This window comes from Thunnus thynnus, chromosome 18 (assembly GCF_963924715.1).
Source record: "Thunnus thynnus chromosome 18, fThuThy2.1, whole genome shotgun sequence".
NCBI classification, from domain to species: domain Eukaryota; kingdom Metazoa; phylum Chordata; class Actinopteri; order Scombriformes; family Scombridae; genus Thunnus; species Thunnus thynnus.
Window position 1 is genome coordinate 25,257,422 of NC_089534.1, and position 23,194 is coordinate 25,280,615.

At 38.6% G+C, this 23,194-nt stretch overlaps 3 protein-coding genes across 4 annotated transcripts; all 3 read left to right on the forward strand.

Moving 5' to 3' along the window:
* Positions 1-4,858: 4,858 nt before the first annotated feature.
* On the forward strand, positions 4,859-8,406 carry srp9 (signal recognition particle 9). The gene is made up of 3 exons (XM_067571494.1): positions 4,859-5,038; positions 5,173-5,241; positions 7,528-8,406. The coding sequence occupies exons 1-3, from the start codon at positions 4,967-4,969 to the stop codon at positions 7,645-7,647; spliced, it is 261 nt and encodes an 86-aa protein (XP_067427595.1). The 5' UTR covers positions 4,859-4,966; the 3' UTR covers positions 7,648-8,406.
* Positions 8,407-8,805: 399 nt separating this feature from the next.
* ephx1 (epoxide hydrolase 1, microsomal (xenobiotic)) lies at positions 8,806-14,849 on the forward strand. 2 transcript variants are annotated; one of them, XM_067571492.1, is made up of 9 exons: positions 8,806-9,056; positions 10,496-10,710; positions 10,933-11,113; positions 11,236-11,454; positions 11,829-11,958; positions 12,144-12,358; positions 12,688-12,796; positions 12,913-13,035; positions 13,128-14,849. In XM_067571492.1, the coding sequence occupies exons 2-9, from the start codon at positions 10,528-10,530 to the stop codon at positions 13,339-13,341; spliced, it is 1,374 nt and encodes a 457-aa protein (XP_067427593.1). In that variant the 5' UTR covers positions 8,806-9,056; positions 10,496-10,527; the 3' UTR covers positions 13,342-14,849. The 2 variants fall into 2 exon arrangements, with proteins under 2 accessions (XP_067427593.1, XP_067427592.1); XM_067571491.1 differs by having other exon boundaries at positions 8,807-9,076.
* A 1,203-nt stretch (positions 14,850-16,052) lies between these two features.
* Positions 16,053-22,913, forward strand: LOC137168763 (transcription factor 24-like). The gene is made up of 4 exons (XM_067571493.1): positions 16,053-16,878; positions 17,736-17,888; positions 18,176-18,340; positions 20,979-22,913. Exons 1-4 carry the CDS (start codon positions 16,711-16,713, stop codon positions 21,114-21,116), a joined length of 624 nt encoding a protein of 207 aa, XP_067427594.1. The 5' UTR covers positions 16,053-16,710; the 3' UTR covers positions 21,117-22,913.
* The last annotated feature ends 281 nt before the right edge of the window (positions 22,914-23,194 follow it).

Sequence of the window (23,194 nt, forward strand, 5' to 3'; positions counted from 1 at the left end):
CAAAACCATTACACTGTTTTAGCTTGCAATTCAGATTCCACGTGGACGCAGGTGTTTTGGGTTGTCAGGGGAACTTGTTAGCTCGGTGAAGCTCAGGACCTGTATTTATCAAACTGCTTTAAGTACATTTTTTAGCTTTATTGAAAGATAAAAGCAAAAACCTTCACTTTTACTCCTACTCACATACTTCAAACGATCAAGCTACTTTTGACTTGAAAATGCTTGTAAATTTAAGAGAGCCCCAGAGGTCTCTAACATTCAGAGTAGACTGCCGTACAGAAATAGATTTCTGTCTGATTGTACTAAATATCATTGATGTTCATTTCCAGTTTCAACTAAATGTTGCTGCTCTCTCTACATTAGTAATGGAACTGAGTAATTTTCAGCTATTTCTGGGCTGAAAGCTAACTATGATAAATGTATTGTGTTATGAATTGGATCTCTGAAGGGGACACATTTTGAGCTTTTGTTGCAATCTGCCTATAAAATGCACAAATGGCCTGATAGATGCTTTAGGTAAACATATCCCAAAAAATATGGAACATATTACAAAAGAAAATCTTGTTAGAAAGCTACAAATTGTTAACAGAAAATGAAATGCCTGGAAACTCTAAGTTTAGCTCAGTTCATCAGTTTATCTATATACTTGTGTTACTCCCTACCCCAGGAAAACAGATGTTTTAATTTTTTTATATATATATAAAGATTTGGTATGTTTTGCCTTTATTGGACAGTTATTGGCAAAAAGTCTGACAGGAAACAAGGGGAGAGAGAGATGGTATAACATGCAACAAGGGCCCCTCACTGGACTCAAACCAGGAACTTTCTGGACATGTGGCATGAGCAGTAAACATTCAGCTACTGGGACACTTTGCAAGATGTTTAAAAATTAACAATAAAGTGTATTTATGTTCTTATTTATGTTCTCTTATATAATGACTATAAATAAGTCGGACTCAAATTGTTAAATCTCGAGGCACTCAACTTTGCATTAAAAGCAGCCGTTATACCTAAATTTGTACTAAATCTGCAATGTTTCTCTGCAAAGTTATTGATGTTTGTTCATCATTTGTTCCATAAAGAAATCTATCCTATCTGCTTTTCAGTTTACTATGATAAAGAGAAAGTCACTCCCATACTTATCAGGCTTTTTATAGGATGTCATAATCAGCTGATTGCAACACCAATATCACTAACCAGAACCCAGTCATGAAATTCCAAACCACAATAAAAATATATTAATGGAGGATCAGCTCTTGTTTATTAAACCAATGTTTGAAGAAATAATATTGTTTATAAATGTTCCTTTGAATAGTAGGGGAGAACTCATGTCTTGTGATGACCTTAAAGTAGTATATGGTAATATTGGTGACTTTTATACATACAATCAACTCTGCACAGCCATACAACAGACTTGGAAAAGGAAGCTATCAATGTGTCCATATGCTGCCCTTACAATAGGAATACAACATGGCTGAGCAAGAGAAGATAAATAAAAACATGCACCAGTTATATACAGTATGTATTTCAATAAAAAGTCAACTGCTGTTCAGTCAAAGTAGTAGGATTTGTTAGACAATAATCCCATAGAGAGGTATTTACAAGCATTTACACAACTACCTTTTAGGTCTCCATTAGAATTTTACAATTAAAATACATTTTCAGATATTTACCTATTAGATTATTTACCTATGCTTAAAAACATGAAAATCAACAGTGTGGTTGATGTAGATTTTGTGAGGAGGAAGAAGAGTCTGATTTTCACTCGTTTTGGTTTTATAAGGAAGTGGCCATATTTTGGATCAAGATTAAAAAACGAATCTCTGTTTATAATTCAGATTTCTATAGCTGTCCTTTAATTATAATGCTAAGAGGATTTAAGGGTTACAAATGGAGGAGGAAGGAAAAAGCCTGAACGTCATCATTATGATGAGAAAAGCATATATATTTAAAGCCACTAAAATACAACCACTTAACACAGAATGCTTAAACACTGTTAAAGAGGATATTAGTAAGAATAAAGGACAAAAGTTCATTTTTCAACGTGGTGGGATATTTTGAGTCAGAGTAAAGGTTGGAGTTGAAATATCACAGAACATGATGAACTATAAACAGGATAAGAAGATTATATACTGTAAATAGATATATTTTTTTGTTGTTCTAGTTTTAAGCTGCTGATTAAGGTTACTAATGGGAGATGGAGTGATTTACTTTAATGTTTTTGTCTGTTTAGTTTAGGTTTGATGTATGCACCTGGCATTTGTTGTGCAGATGTACTTCCTGTTATCTTGCTATTTTATTTTGTATTTATAGGATATGTATTGTTATCTATGTTCATTTTGTGTTTTGTCCTTGTGAATATATATTTAATTTAAAAAAAAAGCTTATTATTTGCATTTGAACACTTGATAGGATGTTAGACCACTTTTTCTCATTTTTGGCAATTATCAGAGGTGCAACAAAAAACAAGAATAATCCTGCATTGATTTTGTTTGCAGTCACTTTCTCAGCATCTTCATTGTCTGCATTTGTCAGCGTCGTATTAAATTTGCCTTATTATAAGATTTCTCTGTACCTTGTCTCCCAACATCATTTTTTTTTTTCCATTTCAGCAAATTTCCTATATTATTTCAGCCTTGTTTATACATTATAAATATATTATATTGTTGTTAATTGTGCATGTTAATTATTCCTGAAAATTTGGAGATTTCAAACAAATAAAATATACTTATGATTATACAGGTCTTTGCAGAAAAACACACCACTGAATAAACCATAGGGATTTTTTAAAGAATGCACAATATGGCAATATATCTCAATCCAAATCTCTTGAGAGCTGATCTCAAAAGTGACTTTTACAGTTCGCTTTTAATAGGAGTGAGTCCCTTGATTCATTTGTCTTATTACTCACACTCAGTGAAGGACTCTCTAGACCTTAAGTACTCTTAAGTTCTTTAGAGTGTTCTTGAGTGTAATTCCTAGAAGTTTGATAAATACAGACCCTGAATTATAGCTCTATAGAGGAGAGGTGGTTATTTCCGATTGGGCCTATTCATCCTGAATCTAGCAGTTGATATATTTAAAATGCTCTAATTCCCAGGCTAAAGTAGGAAGCACTTTCTGGCAGTTCTAATGCCAAATGTAATCCAGCATACAGCATCTGACACTTGCTTTGTTGAAGTTCTAATTGCAGCTCAGACTGGTCTATGTATACTGTGTGTGTGTGTGTGTGTGTGTGTGTATGTGTGTTTGTGTGCATGATGTATTTGGTTCTAAAATATGAAATAGATTTGAGTCAGCCACTCGGATGACTGAGCTATGACTGACTCAGCTGATGATGAACGAGCTGTCACCACACCAGCCACTCCTCACCAGCTCTGTTGTGATGTCTAACACACTGAAGCAGTAAATGTCATTAGATCGGAGGGAAATGAAGCTTTCTCTACCGCTACATACACTGTATAATATTTCTCAGCAAAACAGCAACAGCCAAATGTTGACGTGAAGCTCCTAACTATAGCTTAGTGTGAAGTCAATTCCATTCATGGCTCATTCAGGCTTCTGGGTTCATCCAACACCCACAAATATCCAGCCATGAAAATAGCTGAACTTTGTCTGCCATCTAGTGTAGAAACCATGAAATACCACTTATATCCTCTTACTAGCTGGAGGGCTTCTCCCCAAAAGACCACCAGTGGTGAAAGTTAACTAAATACATAATTGAGTACTGTACTAATGTTCGATTTTGAGGGAGTTGTTCTTTCTTTGAGCATTTGCATTTTATGATGTTTTATCCTTTGGACTCCACTAAATGTTATTTGACAGCTGTAGTCACTAGCTACATTGCAGATTAAGAATTTGACATACAAAACCAATGATTAGTTTATAAAACGTTATAGAGTAATACCCAACATTAAGTAGATCACATTAGCCGCACCTCCACCAGCTGCTCACATGTTAATGCAGCAGGAGTTACTTTTGCTGATAATACTTCTTCATGTTTACCTAAAAAAATGTAATGCAACACTTTTACTAGTGTTTTTTACATTGTGGCATTGCTACTTTTACGTTATCTTCCCAAGTAAGCACTACACATCCTCCTCAATGTAAAAAAAAAAAAAAAGAAAGAAAAAAAAGCCTAGAACCTTGGAAGGAGAAAATGAAGGTTACAGGAACCTGAATACATAATATCAATTATGATAATAGATAATCAAAGACTGCAATAAATGAGTCATATTTCAAGCTTTGTGGACTTTGCGTTTGCAGTCTGCAACATACATCCATGATCTGCAACCACTAGAGGGAGACATAATGAAATTCCCTCACCATGTTTCACAGTATTATTTCCGGTTTAGCCACTGGGGATAGTTTCAAAACAAAAGTCTGTTGAGGGCTGTGCGCACCATTTCTAAAAATGAAGTGACTGGTAGTTGATTCAACCCAAGGTATTAAAAAGGAATCACAATGAACATCACTTTCTCTATTTTATTTATATAAAAAAAATGTCCCTAAAGACATGGATATTTGAGAATGGGAATACAAACAGCAATTGCAGCTGATCATTGGGAACTTCAATGCCTTTTCCTCTCTGGAGCATGCATTTAATGTGATATATTTTACACTTCATATGCTAATAATAAAATAGATTTTAGTTATCATTTAGCTCCCCAGAGACATGTAAAGTTCAGACATGTAAAGGAAGCAGTTTTAATCATGGAAAGGTTTTCAAATATAATAAAATATGAATTAAGTACGTTTGCTGTCTGTTCTGTTTTTGTTTTGTTTGTTTGTTTTTGATAATGACTTCATTACTTTGTATTTATTGAGTGGCGTGCTCTTGTTTTGAAAAGGTAACCCGGAACTACTAATCACATTGCTGCTGATGTGGTCTTCCGATGTTAGCAAACTTGGTCGAGCGATTCAGACAGATTGTTTGGTGTAAAAAGTGTTTTGCTTTGTTAGAATAATGCCTTACTATCAGACTTGGGAGGAATTCGCCCGCGCAGCAGAAAAACTGTATCTGACAGATCCCATGAAGGTAAAAACACCTTTTTTTACATGTATGTTAGCATGCTAGCCGCGTAGCTTGTTAGCCGGAGAGCTCGTCGGCGATGTGAACATGCAAACTGTATGGGTTTTTTTGTTTAACTGGAATTAATGTTCTGTTTTCAGGTCAGAGTGGTTCTCAAGTACAGACACTGCGACGGCAACCTGTGCATTAAAGTTACCGACAATGCCGTGGTAAGTGACACGAGGAGTCAGTTTCAGTCTAACTGTTAGCATCAAATCAGAGTTGTGAACATTTTTACATGGAAAACTTCCAACACTTTGCTTTCTCTGCCTGTTCTTCGCGTTTCAGTTTTTAATTTTCCCTGGAAAAGTAGTGTGTGTACAAACTGAGAATGGAAAACAGAATCCAATGTGACAGTGATGTGTAACATGGATATATAAACGAAATAATTCTTTACACATGTGTAGCTGTAACCAAACTACTTTGTATTTGTAAGATACTCAGCTGTACTCAGTAGTCCTCTGCTGATTGATTGTTTTATCGGCTCTGCTCCTCACAAGGCACCAGTGCTTTCATGCGAGTCTACAGCCATGCCAGCTTCTCTGAGAGGCTGTAAAGAAAAATTGTTTAATAGAAAATCAAAGTATTGGAAAAATTAAAATTTCGACCTGCTGATAGCATTAAATCTAAAGTCAAGTCAGAAAGACCAGTGCTTATTGTCATTATCCAATTAGTCAGATTATTTTCTCAATTAATCATGTCAACTATGAATGTCAGAAAATAGTGAAAAAATTGCATATCACAATTTTCTAAGGCCAAGGTGAAGTCAGTTCAAAACCCAAATATGCTCAGTTTAGTATCCCATAAGACAAACAAAAGTAACAAATCTCCACAATCAAGAAGCTGGAACTAGGAATGGATTGGCATTTTTTGTTTAAAAAATGGCTGAAACGATTGATTATCAAAGTGGTTGCCAATTATTTGCTGAGGATTGACTAATAGATTAATCATTTCAGCTCTAATGAAGACAATGAATTCATCCAGGAGTTGTTGACACAAGAGCTGGACCAATAAATCAGTCAGGCTGATATATTGGCAAATATCAGCTTATTGCAGATACTATATCAGTATAGATGAGTATATGTGAAACACAGTGTCACCATTACATAGACTAGTTTATCAACCGGAGAGCACTGACAAGTTGATTTTATTTATTTTTTTACAATGTAAAATATCTGACTAACTGTGTATCTTGGTCACAATTTTAAAAGTAAGAAATGATTTGTATTAAGATTGTGTGTTATGTGTGTGTTTAAAAAAAAAAAAACAACTATATGACCAAAAATATATCAGACTGTATCTCAAAAATCATGTATCGGTCTGGCTATAATGGAGACATTTTCCTCTGAACAACAAATATCATCCTGCAAGTGGCGCTAGAGGAAAACACAGGGCATCACCAAAATTAGCAAAATCATCCTCTGTCCTCCTCATGTCATTCTCTGAATATAAGTGAACATTTTGACCTGCTGGTTCTTGAGGAAAGACCAGGGGATCAGTCATCCTGTGGGCAACATGAATGTTTTTACAAAGTTTCATGACAGTGCATCCAACAGTTGATCTGTCTGTGGAAGCCTGACAGACAGAACAGCCCTAGCCTGAACAATCGCAGCAGACATTTTGATGTGACATAGCATGAAAGACATGGCTTCTTTACTTCATTTAACCTCCAGTAGGCCATACCATTGGACTGACAGTGACCTGGTGCTAGAACACTTACATAGCATGCTGTTGTTAATGTTAATACCTGTCAAAGTCAGAACAATTGATGTGTTTTCTAATAGTGGAGGTCCATGGTACAGAAGAATAAGCTAGCCAAGTGTGTTATTAGTGGGTTCAATTCATTGGTAGTTTTGATCTTTTCACTGTATTTTTTTGACAATAAGAAAAATATAGAGTCTCACCAGCTGTGTCCTTTAAATAAGTTCTACGGGTTGGTTTATGCTTGATCAGAACTAGTTCAACCAGACAGAATTTAAAGGTGCAGTGAAAAGCTGGCCGTCATAGAGAGGAGTGAGGCGAGATATTGTTTAATACAGGGAATTTCAGACTGTCTCTCCTGAAAGGCATTCATAGTGTTGCACTCGGGTCGTTCACGTGAAAAGTGACAACGTGAAATGGGTGTAAATGTCGGATTGACAGTTTCATAAAATTACAGAATGGTCAGACAATTGAGGGGGGGGCCCTCAATTCAACATCCGATAGGTATGGGATGAGGAGTTTTCAAAGTTGTTTGACCATCCGATAATACTGGCCCCTTAAGCCTAATATTGAATGATAAAGAACGATACCATTTCTCACCTTACTCGTACTGAGATTTGTCCCCAGTTGCTAATTGTAGTGTAGTGTACATTAATGGTTTCATTCTCCCAAATAGTTACTTAAAAGAAGGAAAAGTCAAGTTTAATGTAACTGTAGCTGTCATTGCCTCATGTAGCCTTTCTCCATCTCCACAGTGTTTACAGTACAAGACGGACCAGGCCCAGGACGTGAAGAAGATCGAGAAGCTCCACGGAAAACTGATGAGACTCATGGTGTCCAAGGAGACGCACAGTGGCGCCATGGAGACGGACTAAAATGCTCTAGAAGTGCTGACCTTCTAGAGCACCTGGACTGAGTTCAGTGTGGACGCAGTGGTTGTTGAGAGCACAGAACCACTGGGGGTGTGAATCTGAGAGATGTGCGATGGGGAAGACTTAGAGGGGATGTGGAGGGATTGATCAGGCTGCCTACACTGAGTTAATACTTTCAGAGATGTGATATAGATACTGTATATATTTTATTCTCTCAGGATTTTCTTTTAAGATACTTTCCACATCAGTAAAATTTTCATTACACTTCTTTTCAGCGTCAGGCATTTTAATCCCATCCCTGATTGTATTAATACAAAGTAAAGTCAGTGTAGGCAGCTGAGAGATTCAAGGAAATGTAAAGATGGGAAAATGAGAGCGGTTGGGGGAATATGGGGTGGGACAAAATGTACAAGGAGTACAAAATCCTCTGCTGCTGTGGAACCAGCTTTGGCACCTTCATTTTCTTAGAGGAGCTTGCATTTATTTTCAGTTTTAAAGGGGACAAAAAGGACAGGCAATGTCGCCTGTCTTGTCCATTTACATCTATGTAGCTGTGTTGGATTCGATTTCAGCACAGCGATCGGTTTCGTTTTGTTTTTCCTCATGGACTTGTGCCACATGAATGAAGCAGGACCTTCTGATTTCCAAACAATGGTGTGGAGAGTCCCACAATTTCTACGTAGAAACCCCCACACCTCCAAATGCCATTTCGTCTACTGAAAATAAATGCGTTACATGTTCAATAAATGTTTATTTACCCCAGTATCTCTTGTATTTATTTTGTGTTCATAGGCAGCAGAAATGTCTGCGTGATTAAGTACAGCAGGATGTGGTATGACGGATAAAGTTTGAAATAGAACAGGGTTCCTGGGAAAGACACTTATCAGAGGATTAAAAAATGTTTCTTCTGGTTACATGTGAGTTTCTTTTTAAAACTGACTTCTCAGAATTCAGGGTCATACAAATTCTGGTTAAGTCATATATTTTACATGTTTACAAATCTTTCTGTGGTGCGTCCTTTTTGTGTAGACATAGTTTTTCTTCATTCTCCCTTTTGAGTGAGACATTCCCTGAAACTGCAGTTTGGATTCTCCCTAAACCGACAATACTTGCAGTCACGGTGTTGGTCAGCCTTTTCCGTAGTATACTACATGTCCCATCATGCATTTCTGGTATGTCAACACTCCTCCAGTTTCCAGGACGAATCGTTCTATGCTCCCGTTTTCCTCTACCTGCACGTCGAATGATATAAACAATTGACATGCTTAATTATCTAAATGCTCCTTTCCTTGCAGCTAAATTAAAAAGTTGATTGTGTTATTAATTTTGAGGAGCAAGGACAAAGTGAAAGAAACGAAGTTTAGGAATTGAACGGGACCAGAGAAGCAGCGACCAGGACTCAACATCTGTCAGTAAGTTAGCACGACAGCAGGTAAAACAGCTCAAACTGCGTCCTTTCTGATTAAGAGACATTTCTGTTACTGTTAAATTATTTGGGCTAAGTTAACTATATCATTGGTGGCATGTATCAAGTAAAAGTTGCATGTTTGGGAAAAAAGTGGATACGTACGTGTGAATTTAACTGTGGTATTAACTTATCTCTGTCTAGCTGTGATTTACCTTACGTTAGCTAGCGATATATAAAAGTGACTGAATGATTTTAATGACCTTTCGCTCTAGGTGAATGTGCCGGTCAGGGTTTTGCACTTGATAGTTCCAGTCAAAAGTTGATCAGATTGTAGCGCGCATGTGTATTTAGCTGAATACAAATACCAGTTGCTATAGATAGATGTAGGTGAGGGGGCACAGCCTGGTTTGTTGATGCTGGACCCCCACAGACTGTTCGAGAAAACAGGTCTGTTTTGTCTGTATTGAGGCGAGCTCAGTTGACAGGTCGCTGAACTCACGCACAGTGCTCTCTTTTACGTCAATACGCCAAATCCTCTCTCTGTGAAGTCAGTGACATGCAAAGTTAGTCAAAACTTGTCTTCCAATGGGTGGTTATAGTAGCTACTAGTTTTATAATCAGACATAAACACAGTGTAATTATAGCGTGTGTGTGTGTGTGTGTGTGTGTGTTTCCATGCTTGCAGCCCTCCTGAATGAGAAAAGCTTTGTCATGCAGCTCTGAGCTGTGATCAGCCCTGTTCTCTGCCTATAATCCTATCAGCTGGTCACAACCACAGCAACAGTGACACTTTTGTTTGACTGGTCCCACTTTTTCCACTTTTACCCATAAACTCTACATTCATGAAATAGTTGAGCCTCAGACTCATATTGCATCACTGAGAGTCACAGAGAAAGGTATTGTGTCACGTCAGACTGTTGCTGTCAAATTACTCTGCTGTTTCCGATGCACACATTAGATTTCTTTTAGCTTAGTAAATCTGTTAAATTTTCACTTTTTCTTCTGGCTTATACAATATATCGTAGTAAATGGTCAGTTTAATCATTTAATTGCTTATAATTTAAAAAAAATCTCAGTTTCATCCTTCTCTGCTCGCCATCTTTGGCGTTTACTCATTTTTATTTCACTTGAATCTGAGTCCAATGACTTACATGTGCTTTAGTTTTTGTGACATCAAATTAGCTGTGCCATTTAATCAATTTATTTAGTGTTATTCAGTAAATCTGGATTTTGTCACATCCAGTCACACTTCTGAAGTCATAATTTCATTATTCTTTATTCTTATGTCTCTATCTGGTATAATAAGTCCACTTAAATAAAAAATGTGAGACAAGAAAAAATCTAAACTAATCTTTGTAGTCATGTCTTGGCCATGTAAACCATCTTTGGACAAATGCCTTGTGTTATGTTACTCTTTCCCTTGTCTGGTATTTCTCCATCCAGCCATCCCGGTCTCGGAGCAGACACTTGGCACCATGTTCACAGAGTTACTGCTTGTGCTGGTGATTGGAGGACTGATCTTCTTCCTGGTTCAGAGGAGCAGGACCCAGGTTCTGAAGACAGAGGATGGCTGGTGGGGGGCCGGAGCACCTTCTGATGGTGGGGAGGACGACACCATCCGCCCCTTTAAAGTTACCACCAACGAAGAGGAGCTGGAGGTTAGATTTTCTCAGTTTGTCACTCAGGATAGTCACTCCATAGCATTTACTGCTGAGTCAGCTTTGCAGGTGACATGATTCTCTTTTAATGTGAGATGGAAAGCCAAACCAACTACTGGAAACAGCCCTGAAGTATTTGTTGACTTCTTGATATCTAGTCAGTCACAGGAAAACGTAACATGAAGTAAATGTCCCCTCATGTCCTCTTTCCTTTCCTGTCAGGACCTCTACAGGAGGATAGACCACACTCGCCCTGTGGCCTCATTGGAGGACAGTCAGTTTAATTATGGCTTCAACTCCCAGTACCTGCAGAAAGTGGTCTCTTACTGGAGAAATGACTTTGACTGGAGGAGACAAGTAGACAAACTCAACCAGTACCCCCACTTCAAAACCAACATTGAAGGTTGGTTTCCACTGCTGACACATTTTGAAGATACTATCCTATGTGGGTTCCTCATTTTTCATCAGCCCATATTATATGTACTTGATCTCTAACTTTTTCTTACTTACTGAACTCCCGTCCAGGTATTGATGTTCACTATGTGCACGTGAAGCCCAGGAAGGTGCCTGAGGGGACCAGTGCTATTCCTCTGCTAATGGTTCACGGCTGGCCCGGCTCCTTCTATGAGTTCTACGGATTGATCCCGCTGCTAACAGAACCATCAGACCCAAATGAGCTTGTGTTTGAGGTGGTGTGCCCCTCCATACCTGGGTACGGCTTCTCGGAAGCACCGCATAAAAAAGGTGCGTCTGGGGTCTTGCACTGGACATTGTGTAAATTCCCAACATCACTGGAGTGTTTTAGGGTTGTGTAGTGCTGTGATGATTTGGTATTAAGGGATTTCCGATAAATCATGTTCCTTCCTGCCACAAAGAGGAGGTTGCTGTTCGGTGCAAATGTTTTTCTTTTTGTTTGAATAAAGAGGGCAAACATGTTCCAAGGGGTAAGGATGTTAGTTAAGTTTTTAGTGGTCTTAACCATAAGTTAAGTTTTTTGACACTTGAACCAGAACGCTGATTGCAATGAAATGTCTTAGTTCATTCAAATAAAATGCATATAGCAGAGTAAAAACTGCATGGAGTCTGTTATTCCTGTATCTGTCTGTGTCTGTGGACAGGTTTTGATTCAGTTTGTGCGGCACGTGTCTTCCATAAACTGATGAAGCGTCTGGGCTTCCAGCAGTTCTACGCTCATGGAGGAGACTGGGGCTGGCTGGTCACCACCAACATGGCTCAGCTGGAGCCCAAGTAAGACACAAAACAAAACACCTTCCCCAACACCTGAAAATAATCCTTGTACTTACAGTCAAACATCAGATTGTACAGTATTTCACATCATTTAAACATGAGACAGCTGAAGACATGTCTGTTAAGTCTGTATACTTTTGTCTGTAAAAGCCTAATGTATTGCTACATTTTTTTTCCATACTCAGGATAGTCAAAGGCTTGCATGTGAACTTTGCCCCACCTTCCAAGCCCGGGCTGCCCATGGCTTTATCCCTCATGCTCGGCCGTCGCTTCCCCAAGCTGTTCAGCTTCACTGACATAGACATTCAGCGTCTCTACCCCTGCATGGACAAACTGGTAGTGGAATCCATCAAAGAGTCTGGCTACATGCACATCCAGGCCACCAAGCCTGACACTGTCGGTAAGAACCAAGAGCAAGCAGATTTTACCTTTTATTTTTATATCTGAGGCACAGCAAGTTTAGCTGCCACTCAGCAATACACTTCACTCCTTTTATCAGGTTTTAAAGTGTACACAAGCATTAATGGTATCTTTAAGAGTCCTGTGGTTTGTTTGTTTTTACTGATTTGGGTGAACAGACCCTTTAAGGTAAGGAATTTTACAATCACAACAAATGCATTTTTATTCACTGACAAATCTATCAATCAAATAGCTTTGTTGACACAATTATAAGTTTATAAGTATTTTTAGCTATTATTTCATGCTCTGTCACTCTATATTTCACCTCAGGGCGAGGGCTGAATGATTCTCCAGTCGGTCTGGCTGCCTACATTCTGGAGAAGTTCTCCACATGGACAAGCCAGGACTTCAGGAACCTGGAGGATGGAGGACTCACCAGGTACAGAAAATAGAACTGGGCACGATGAAAAATGGCAGCTCCTGAAGTTGCCATTCCCATTAAATATAATCACTCAGGTCATGATGTGCTAAGCTTGTGTGTGCAACGCATTGCAGGAAGTTCTCTCTGGACGACCTGCTGACTAATGTGATGATCTACTGGACATCTGGCTGCATCATTTCTTCAATGAGGTTCTATAAGGAAAACTTTGGCAAAGGCCTCAATCAACCCCACTCTAAGTGAGTTACAAACACAGTGTTAGAATGCAGAGAAATATCTATACACAGCTCTTCCTCTCCGCCTTTGCTAACACATCATCATCTCTTCCCAGGATACCAGTGTACGTCCCCACTGGGTTTGCCTGCTTCCCCAACGAGCTGATGCACACACCCAAGCTGTGGGTCAAAGAGAAGTACCGTAAACTCATGACCTACACGCCCATGGCAAGTGGCGGCCATTTTGCTGCCATGGAAGAGCCCCAGCTGATGGCTGAGGACATCCAGAACTTCACCAAGATAGTGGAGAAGAAGAAGAAGAAGCAGTAGAGAGTGGACTGATGAACACCTGAATGAAGTGAAGTAAACAGTGTGTTTTTCAATGAGGTGGGGATGATAATATAACATAGCTCTATCAGCGAAAATCCTAATTATACTTCTTCATGATTGGGTCAGTCGTATGCAGTATTAGTACTGAAAGATAGAAAGAAGATACAGTAGCTCGCTTGGAACTCAGTGGATTCCACAGAAAGTATAAACTTCTGGTAACGGAATGCTTTTTATGAAACATTTGTAACATTGAGCAGTCAGAAGAAGCAAAACAAAGAATCAGAAACCAGCATCAATTTATTCTTTCTCCTGCTGTTGTTCATAGCCTCTTTCTTCCTCAAAAACTCCACTCAGCCTTGCAGTCGTGAGCACAGTTTACCAAGCAGCTGCAGATGGGAGGTCAGCGGGTAACTGGTGTTATTGTGTTGACAGCATGGAGAAGGTACCGGGCATTCCTTTAACTGATAACATGAAACCGCTTTACTTTAGCTAAACCTTCAAATTATATTTACATTTCTTCTTCCCATCGCACCCATTCACACTCATTTTATGTAGTTTCAAAGCTTTGATAAAGTCAGATTTTTAAGTATTTTTCTTTTTTTATTGAGGATAAACATTTTACATCTAACTACTGTACACTACTGTATTGAGTTTTTAACAAGCATCAACTTTACATTTTGTCTATTGGCTTTTATTTACTGTTTTCAAGCACTAACTCCTTAATTATTCCTATAGAGTCTTAACACCTTAAAAACTTTTGATATTTAGTATTTTGATGTATAATACTTAGAAATTCAGCAATGGAGTTGTATTGCTCTGAACTGAGAGTGACAATCCCGAAAAGAGAGTTAAATGATGATGAGTGCTCATCATTTAGATGTTGATTGAGTTGAATACAACCAGTAACGCTGTCAGACAAGTCTGAATATGATTTACTTACGACAAGCACACACTACATGACTTTGAAAGTCGTCCGATTGCTGTACTGTTCACACTACACAACTTTCTGTAATCTCTTGTAATCGGGAATCTTGAAGTCGTGGTTTGCACACTACATGACTGATTGGCAACAGGGGGTCACACATTACAAGGTCTTTCACCAGGAGGAATCCCTGACGAGTCTGTCTGGTCTCCGAAGTACGTTTTGTCACGAAAAACACATGAGAGAAGTGACACAGGAAATGACACAATACCGTGTGTGAGACAGGATTTTTTTGCTTCCAAAAATGGATGTCCACAAGAAACGAGTGATCCAAGTTGTGCACTAATTTGCAACAAAAAAACAAGGATCACTCGTTTATTGCGGACATCCATTTCTGGAAGAATAAAAACCCTGTCTCGCACATGGTGTTGTGTCATTTCCTGTGTCACTTCTCACGTTTGTTTTCATAGTAGTTCAGATTTTTATAGTTTGGTACTATTACAAGATGACCAGAATGACATTTGTATTTCAGATCATGACACAATGTTCTATTTCCGACCAAATAAAATTCATATGGAGAATTGCACACTCCCACTGTTCGTCTCTTATTCAAAACCATGGAACCCAGATCTTATTTAGGGTATGTTGGTACCTCTGACTGATAATCTTGCTATCTTGGGAGCAAGACCAGTTGGGAGCTATGACATCATCAGGGGGTCACTTTTTCAGGCTTGACAAATTTCCTCCAGAGCAACAGTAGACATTGTACAACTGTTTTCACAGGCTGAGTCGATCTCCGTGGAACGAGTGAACTGAATTTGTAAAAGTCATGTAAAATCTAAAATATGTAAAATCAGTAGAGAGCCCCTTTATGTATATTAACCTTGGAAATGGTAGACTGTCAAATAGTGATAGCATTATCACAATAAAATCATTTATCAGATCTGACCTACGACCTTTGCATAATGAGGTGAAGGACTGCCATGATGTAGAGACAATGCAGTGTTTCACTTGAGTGCCATTGTTAAGAGACTAGGGGTTAAGATGACACTAAGATGTTACACAGCAGGTTAGTTTCAGGCATTAGTTGCCATAGTAACAGGCACAGGCTTTCACTAAACTTGATTCTGGAAAAGGACCAGAAGTGAGTTCAATATTGGCTTGGGAAAATCAAATCCTGGAATTCCCTACATTTTGTTTTTACATAACTGGCTTATTTGCTTTTTTTTTTTCTTTGTTTAAGTTCTGTCCTGGAGTTGCACTGCATGTGCCCAATATGCTCGTAGTGTGTTGTGTTCTCAAGATAGATCGACATTAAGATAGACTTTATTTGTCCCCATGGGGAAATTAGTTTTAGACTCAGCACTGTAGTTTCACAATAAAATAACCAATAAACAGCACAGAGTAACAACAGGCAATAAGAACACACAACATAGAACCAGTAGCACAAACTGTGATGCCATCAATCATAAAAGAAAACAAACATAAACCAGCAGCATAAAAAACAGGATCTAATCTGCTCACATTAGTCACAAAATGATCAGGTCAACAGGACATTTTCTCTTTTCATCCGATCCTAGTAAAGCTTTACATGAAGGTCACAAATTCAGTCACACAGTGCTGAGATGCCCCAAATGTTGTTAACCAAACCAGGATCCAGTTCCGCCTCTCTTTGGTAATGTTCAATGTCGCACTGCCCCCGACCCTCCAATCCCACCCCTGTCCAGCTGTTACCACAGCTTTGAGTTTCCCAAGCTCCCCAGTGCCCTGGCTCGGGACACCCTCCCAGTCCTGCACTCCCCCAGGCCTGACTGCCTGCCTGCCTGCTCTTCTTGGCAGCCAAACAGCCAGGGGAGGATCAGGACGACCGGGCGGCTGAGATAAGGACCACATGAAGTTCCCCACATTACCTCACCCGATAAGGAAGCAAGCAGAGAGAGAGAGAGAGAGAGCAAGAGAGAGAGAGGGTCAGACTTGGAAGAATTCTCTGGATTGACGGTGATGCACAGAGAAGAAGAAGAAGAAGCTGGTGATTGTGGAGTTTTCACCAGTTGTTTGGGGGTCTGGGTGAAACTGGGGGTCCCACAGAGGCTTGGTGAACTCTGGAAAGGTGCTTTAGCAGAGCAGTCTGCAGTAGCTATTGAAAATTTTGAATGTTTATGCTTTTCTTGAGATCAAATGAGTAATTTCAGCTCTTCTTGAACCAGTATTTTTTTTTTAGTGGACTTTAAAGATGCTTTCAGACTAGATGTAAAAATGACCTCAGACTGTTTCCTGTTGCGTCTTTATGAAAGTACTTATTAAGTGAAAGCCAACTTCACAACAGTCTCCAACACTGGATAGCAAACTTCCACCCAGCTAATGAAAGTAGCCTGATTGATTCAAGTTCTCGACACCTCAGGACAGTCTGCAGCCGTCTTTGGGACTGTATCTGTTTGGCGGAATCCATGGCAGTGAATCCTCTGGAAGGTCTTATGTCAGTTGCAGTGAATCACCAGCTTGTGTCCAGCTCAACAGCAGAGCTGCAGAGCCAGCGTGCCTGTGCAGCTGGCAACCCAGCATCCCTGCACGGACACAGGCAGAGTGTACGCAGCAGCCGGGAGCCAAGGAAGTGGGTAAGTCCAGTTTGCATGACTGAAACCGAAGCATGACTCCGTTTTCAAAGACTGATTTGGCGATGCAGCGGCTAATAATTCTGGGCATCCGAGAGGATATTGCACAACATTCATCATAAATTGAAGATACCAGAATATAACAGGAAACAAAATAACATGGGAGCCACCCACCTAAATTTTGTTTATTCAGTTTCATTTTGTTGTTACACAAGAATGAAGCTGTGTTTTGTTTGCAGCAGAGTGTGTGTGTGTGTGTATGTGTGTTCATGATTTAATAACTTAATTTGACGTGTGGTACTCAGAAAATTGAGGCAATTTTTTAAAAAACAAAACTTGAACAGGGTTTTCAACAAGTTCTGTAAATTTGAACAAATAACTAATACATGTTTTCCAACCAGTTTATTGAGGTGGGCTGAAAAGCTCTTATCTCACAACAGAAACACTGTCAGTAGTGTTGCTAAAATGAAGAATGGAAAGCAGCTTCACCAAACCGTTATCTATCAGTTTATTCTCTGTTAATCTTAGTTTAGTAACATTCAGTTACTAAAGGCACAAATGATAATATTCATTAATCATTAATTAGTACTTTTGTACAGTGCAACAGGCAGAACAGACTTTTATATTGCTATAATGTAAAATCAATTGTTCACTAAATTACGCTCTCAAATGTTCTATATTAATGGATTCTCTAGTCTCTGTACACAGTAAGTATGCAAGAAATTGAGGTTCTATAATAACAGTTTTTTGTTTAGGATTTTGAACTCCCCCATTTGAACAAAAGAATCCATATCTTTCTATTTTTTTTATGGTCATGTTTGTGCAGAGATGTCAAGCTCCAAGCATGTCATTTGCTGCAGGTGCAGTCTGTGTGTGGGTCCAGGTCAAATTCTGGTTCTGGATGTGGGTCTGTGGTCCAGACCAGGACACTACGGAGTCAGCACTCCCCGGAGAACGCAGCGCGAGAGAGGAGCCGTGTACGCAACCTGCGACAGGCCTTCCACAGCCTGCAGGTAGACCGCACGCACACACATATATGTACAAAAAAATGTATAAATATACTGTATATATATACAAATACATGCACACACATACTATACATACACAATTTTTAAAAAGAAAAGCTAAAACAGTCTCTGTAATCAGTTATTTCCATACTGTATGTTGATTCTATATAGTAAAATCCAGAACTTGTAAATAAAAACTTTTAACCTTAGAATCATATTTGTATTAAATATGTCCAAGATCATTTTGAATTGGATGTCAGTTAATGCAACTCCTCGCCCTCCTCTGTCCACAGGCTGCTCTGCCATCAGTCCCACCTGACACCAAGCTGTCCAAGCTGGATGTTCTGGTTCTGGCTACCAACTACATAGCCCACCTGACAGAGACCCTGGACCAGGGAGGGATGCTGGCTGAGCACACCTTGCCCTCCCGGCCAGGTGGATACCTGCATCCTGTTAAAGTAAGTGCATTCCATTGACTGTTACTCATACATAGAACGTGACCTGCTGGATAATACTCTGTCCTCATGAACAAGTCAGGTGCTGCACCTGCTGTAGAGAGACTGATTAAACATTGTCAATCACAGGTCATGTGTCTGTAATCATGAAATATCATTATATATCTAAGTAGATAAAGCCACCATAATGACTTCTAGATAGCTAGCTATTTTGGCTCTGTAGCTAGAGCTAGCTACCTATCTGTAATAGTCACTGTAAATGAAAAGGCAATTGGCTAATTGCTGATAAATTACACCACTTTTTTATATTAACCACAATTTATTATGTCATTATTGTGGTTTTATGTACTTAAAATCTTGACCAGTAATTTAATGTACCAAATTAGAATAACAGCACTCATTAAATTGTTACATTGTTATATTGTTACATACATTGGTTGATACTGTTATTGATTATAATAGTTATAACATTATTACTATTGGTTATAACAGGTATCAGCCTTTTGGTTAATATAACAGTGTGACGTCATGTAAACATTTACATCTGTTCAGTTGGACATTTTATGACAAAAGTCACTGAATACTTTATCAGTTGCAAGACATACAGAAGGCCATGAGCTGTTCTCAATTAAACACAAAGCTTTCATCCAAACCCATTAAGAAGATTGGATCTTAAAGTTCACGGCTGCTTCAATGACCAACCGAAACAAATACTTTATTTTAAAAATATGATTTTAAAAAAAAGTTGCTGACCCACTAGACCTGACCAACAAAACAGGTCAAAAAGGGGAGTGAAATTACTTCATTCTAGTTTTTATTTAGCAGGATGTACCAAACATGTTAAGTGTTACCTCAAATAAATAAAGGTCCTCTCCACATGTTTTAAGACATGTAAAAATAGTCTTTGAATAGTAATTTGTGTCTGATATGTTTTTTCCACAAAAAAAGGTCTATTACCTTGTTAAAAATTCTTAAAACAACATCTACTCCTTCTTCCTCATTGAAAAATCCATAATCTAAGACTGCAAATATTTTTCATTTCAAAGTTTTAATGTCTCCTACTTCACTGTAAAGTCCATTCTTAGTGTATGTGCACTGGAGGCTTCAAGTTTCCACATCACACTTGTATAAGTGGCATACTGGACCACGATTGGCTCCAAATTAATTGTGATGTCACAAATCCTGCTTGTATGTACATACCTTAAAACTCAAATTTTCTGTGAGCACAGAGAAACTTTCTCCCCTCAGAATATTAATGTGAAAACAGCCTTCCAGCATCAAACTCTGCACACACATCATTCTTCATGGTGAAACTCAAACATCCAAGTATAATAACAAAACAAAACAGAAAAAACATATTTTTGCATGGTGGGGGGCTCTAATGTTTGAGTTACTGGCAGACACAGATAGACCGTTGGGAAGCCAATACCTACAAAAACATTGATGTTGACAAGAAATGTGACAAAGACAAAATTAAAAATGTTAAAAATGTTTATCTAAATTTTGATTTACAGTGTTTTTGTCAATGCAATTTCACATTGCATTTGCATTCTCATTTACATTTGAGTCCTTTATGACTAAAGAACTGTATTTGCATAATATGTTTCAGGTATATTATGCAGGATTTTCCTAATAAACAATTTATAGACTCATACAAAAGTAATCCCTCTAAATCATCACTTACGACCCACTAGACGTGTGTGGTGGTGTATGTATCTACAGAGACTCTGCCCTCTGCCTGTATTTTCTTATTCTCTTATTATTTTGCTGTGTTCGAGATGCTTCTGGGCATCAACCTTTGGGCAGTGGGTGTGTAGCCCCCAGCCAATAACAGCATGCAGGGTGTGAGGTCAGGACTTGTAGCATAGCGACCAGGTTACATCGCTGTCTCCGTCTCTCTCCTCTGCTCCGCTCTGCTCTCTGTCTCTGTGTCATGGATGTATAAAGAGATGCAGGTCTGTGTGTCTGCTTGACCGAGGGCGGGGCTGAGCTACACACACGCAGAGCAGAGAGACCACAGGGGACAGCATGAAGCTCTGCATTCACACCAAATCTGGCAATGCAGCACCTTCCTGCAGGGTTGTGCAGAGGTGTGGGCGTGTTTATTTGTGCTTTAGAACGTATCCACCATGAAACAATCAGAAAATAACGTTTTATTTATCTGATTCACGCCTTTGTTCTCGCCAGCGCTGCTCGCTCTCTTCATTTGCTCTCTATCTCACTCGACCACCGCTCTCGCTGTGTGTGTATATATATCTCTCTCTCTCTCTTTCTCTCTCTATCTCTCTCTCAGCTCGATCTGGTGTCATTGAGCCAAGGAGGAGGGGCCCACTTTGAATTCAATTCAACTTTATTTAAATCACAAATCACAACAAAAGTCATCTCAGGGGACTTTTCACATAGAGCAGGTCTAGACCATACTCTTTAATTTACATGTTGTGATGTTTAATTTGAATGTTGTGATAACAAACAGCAACCAACAAATCCTGCATAGCATGCCTTTAATGAATGACCAATAAAATTGAAATTTCAAAGTAGCATATTGTCACATTTTGCCAGATGATTTTTTGACTAAATTGTAGCTTCATCCAGGATATCCTGATCACAGATTAATCTTTAAGTGTATTGTCTCTCTCCTCAGAAGTGGCCCATGCGTTCCCTGCTCTACTGTGGCAGCGTGGGGGAGCTGCTATCAGGAGTCCCGACCAATCAGGTTCCTCCACCTGGACGGGACGGGACACACCCGCTGACCCCCGCCATAGAAGCAGACAAAGAGTGATAGTAGCACATGGGACGTAACTTTCACATTGTTTCTTATCTCTAATCTTAGCTTCTATTGACAGCAAAGGACAAGTCAAAGAAAAGTGTTCAACATCTATCTGGAGACACTGATCAGCAACTTGAAAGCAATTACAGAGTTACTGAATATTAAGCCAAAACTAATGGCAATACCTTTTGCCTTCCAAAAGCAAAAGGACAGCAGACATTTGTATACTTTGTATGGAGATAAAATGCATTCTTACAGTTTTTGTTTGTCTAAGTATGAAGGTTAGGCCTTAAATTAACCTGCAGCTACAAAGACATTTGCCATTTTTGGCTGCAGCTGTTGGAAAGGTCTGTAAATGTCACTAGTCAGTTTGTCCTCAGGATATTCATTTCATTCTTTAATTCAGAAACTGCTTGTCGTACCCTCAAAGTTAAAAAGACTGATGGTTTCCCGAAAAATCCAGCAGCTGTTTTATTGGCTGGGACCAGGCTGTTGTGTGTATGATAAGATACACATATCCAGGTTGACACAAACAGCACAGGAGAGGAGTTTAGATCCATTCTTGTGAGCATTAGACAGCAGCAGTGGTGGAAGAAGTACTCAAATCCATAACTTAAGTAAAAGTATCAATACCACAATGTAAAAATACTTAATTACAAGTAAAAGTCCTGCATTTAAAATCATACTTAAATAAAAAAATATATAAGAATTACCAGCTAAATTCACTTAAAGTACTAAAGTGAAAGTACTTGTTTTGCAGAAAATCGGGCTGTGGAGCTAGTTTGAACTACTTTGAAAGGTCACAAGATAAATCTGAGGGGTCTTTAGATGATAGATTGAGAAAGAACATGGCTCTGCTGCAAATTTGGATTAACTTTTAATAACCTTTCTTCAATATTTGATTGTTTTGTGAAATATTGGGGAGTTTTACCTCTTTGGGCCTCAAACTATTATTTACTTGAAACCATGTGAGGGGAAATGTCTCTTTGGTGGAACTGCATAGACATCTGAAACATGACAAAGAGAAACAAACACTGATTTTTTTGTAAAAGGGCCACACGTCAAGCAGTTTTGGAACCACTGGTTTAATCTTCAATAATGCAGTGTAATTTATAAGGTCATCATTATGTTATTTTATGTAAAAGTTTAATCCAAAGTGTAACTAATGCTGTCAAATAAATGTAGTGGAGTAAAAAGTAGAATATTTCCTTCTGAACTGTAGTGGAGTAGAAGTATCAAGTAGCATAAAATGAAAATACTCAAGTAAAGTATAAATACCATAAAGTTGTACTTAAGTACAGTACTTGAGTAAATGTACTTAGTTACATTCAACCATAGTCAGGAGCGGATTGAACATGAGGAGATGAAAAGGCTGCTGTTTCACTTGACTAATTACACCACAAATCACTACATGCAGGAACAGTGTGTAACCTTTTATCTTGATTTACAGGTTGTACAGTGTTTTAGTTTTAATGTTGTCAGATGTTACTTTCACTGTATGGAAGATTTCTGTCACCTGCTTTTTAAAAAAATGCATATTAATATGGATCTCCTTTTTTTTTATTAAGATGTTTGTAGTGTGTATGTGTGTGTATGTGTGTGTGTGTGTGTGTGTGTGTGTGTGTGTGTGTGTGTGTGTGTGGGTGTGTGTTTGTGTGTGTGTGGGGGAGTAAAAGGATGGACAGATAGATGATGAGCAGTAAGGGAGGGATTGTTGTGGGAACAAAGCAGCTGTCTGACCACTTAGTTCTCATTACAACTCTGCCACAGAATGTAACCTTTTACTTTGAGTAAAAGTTTCTACAGTAACAGCTTGTTTGTGTGTGTTAGTTATTAATCACTATTTACTTCAAACAAACACATTCTAGAGGCAAAAAGTAATCTCATTTGGTGTCATTAAACCTCAGGGGGTCAAACTGAACTCCCCAACTTTGGTCATGAGAGAATTATTTCATTGTAAAATTTAAATCTTCAAATATTTTGTGAGCTTAATATAGCCCAAATGATCTTCTCGTGATCCATTAATAAAAACATTGGATATTTATTAGTTAGTTAGCGTTAAACAGTCTGCTGCATATGTATATAAATAA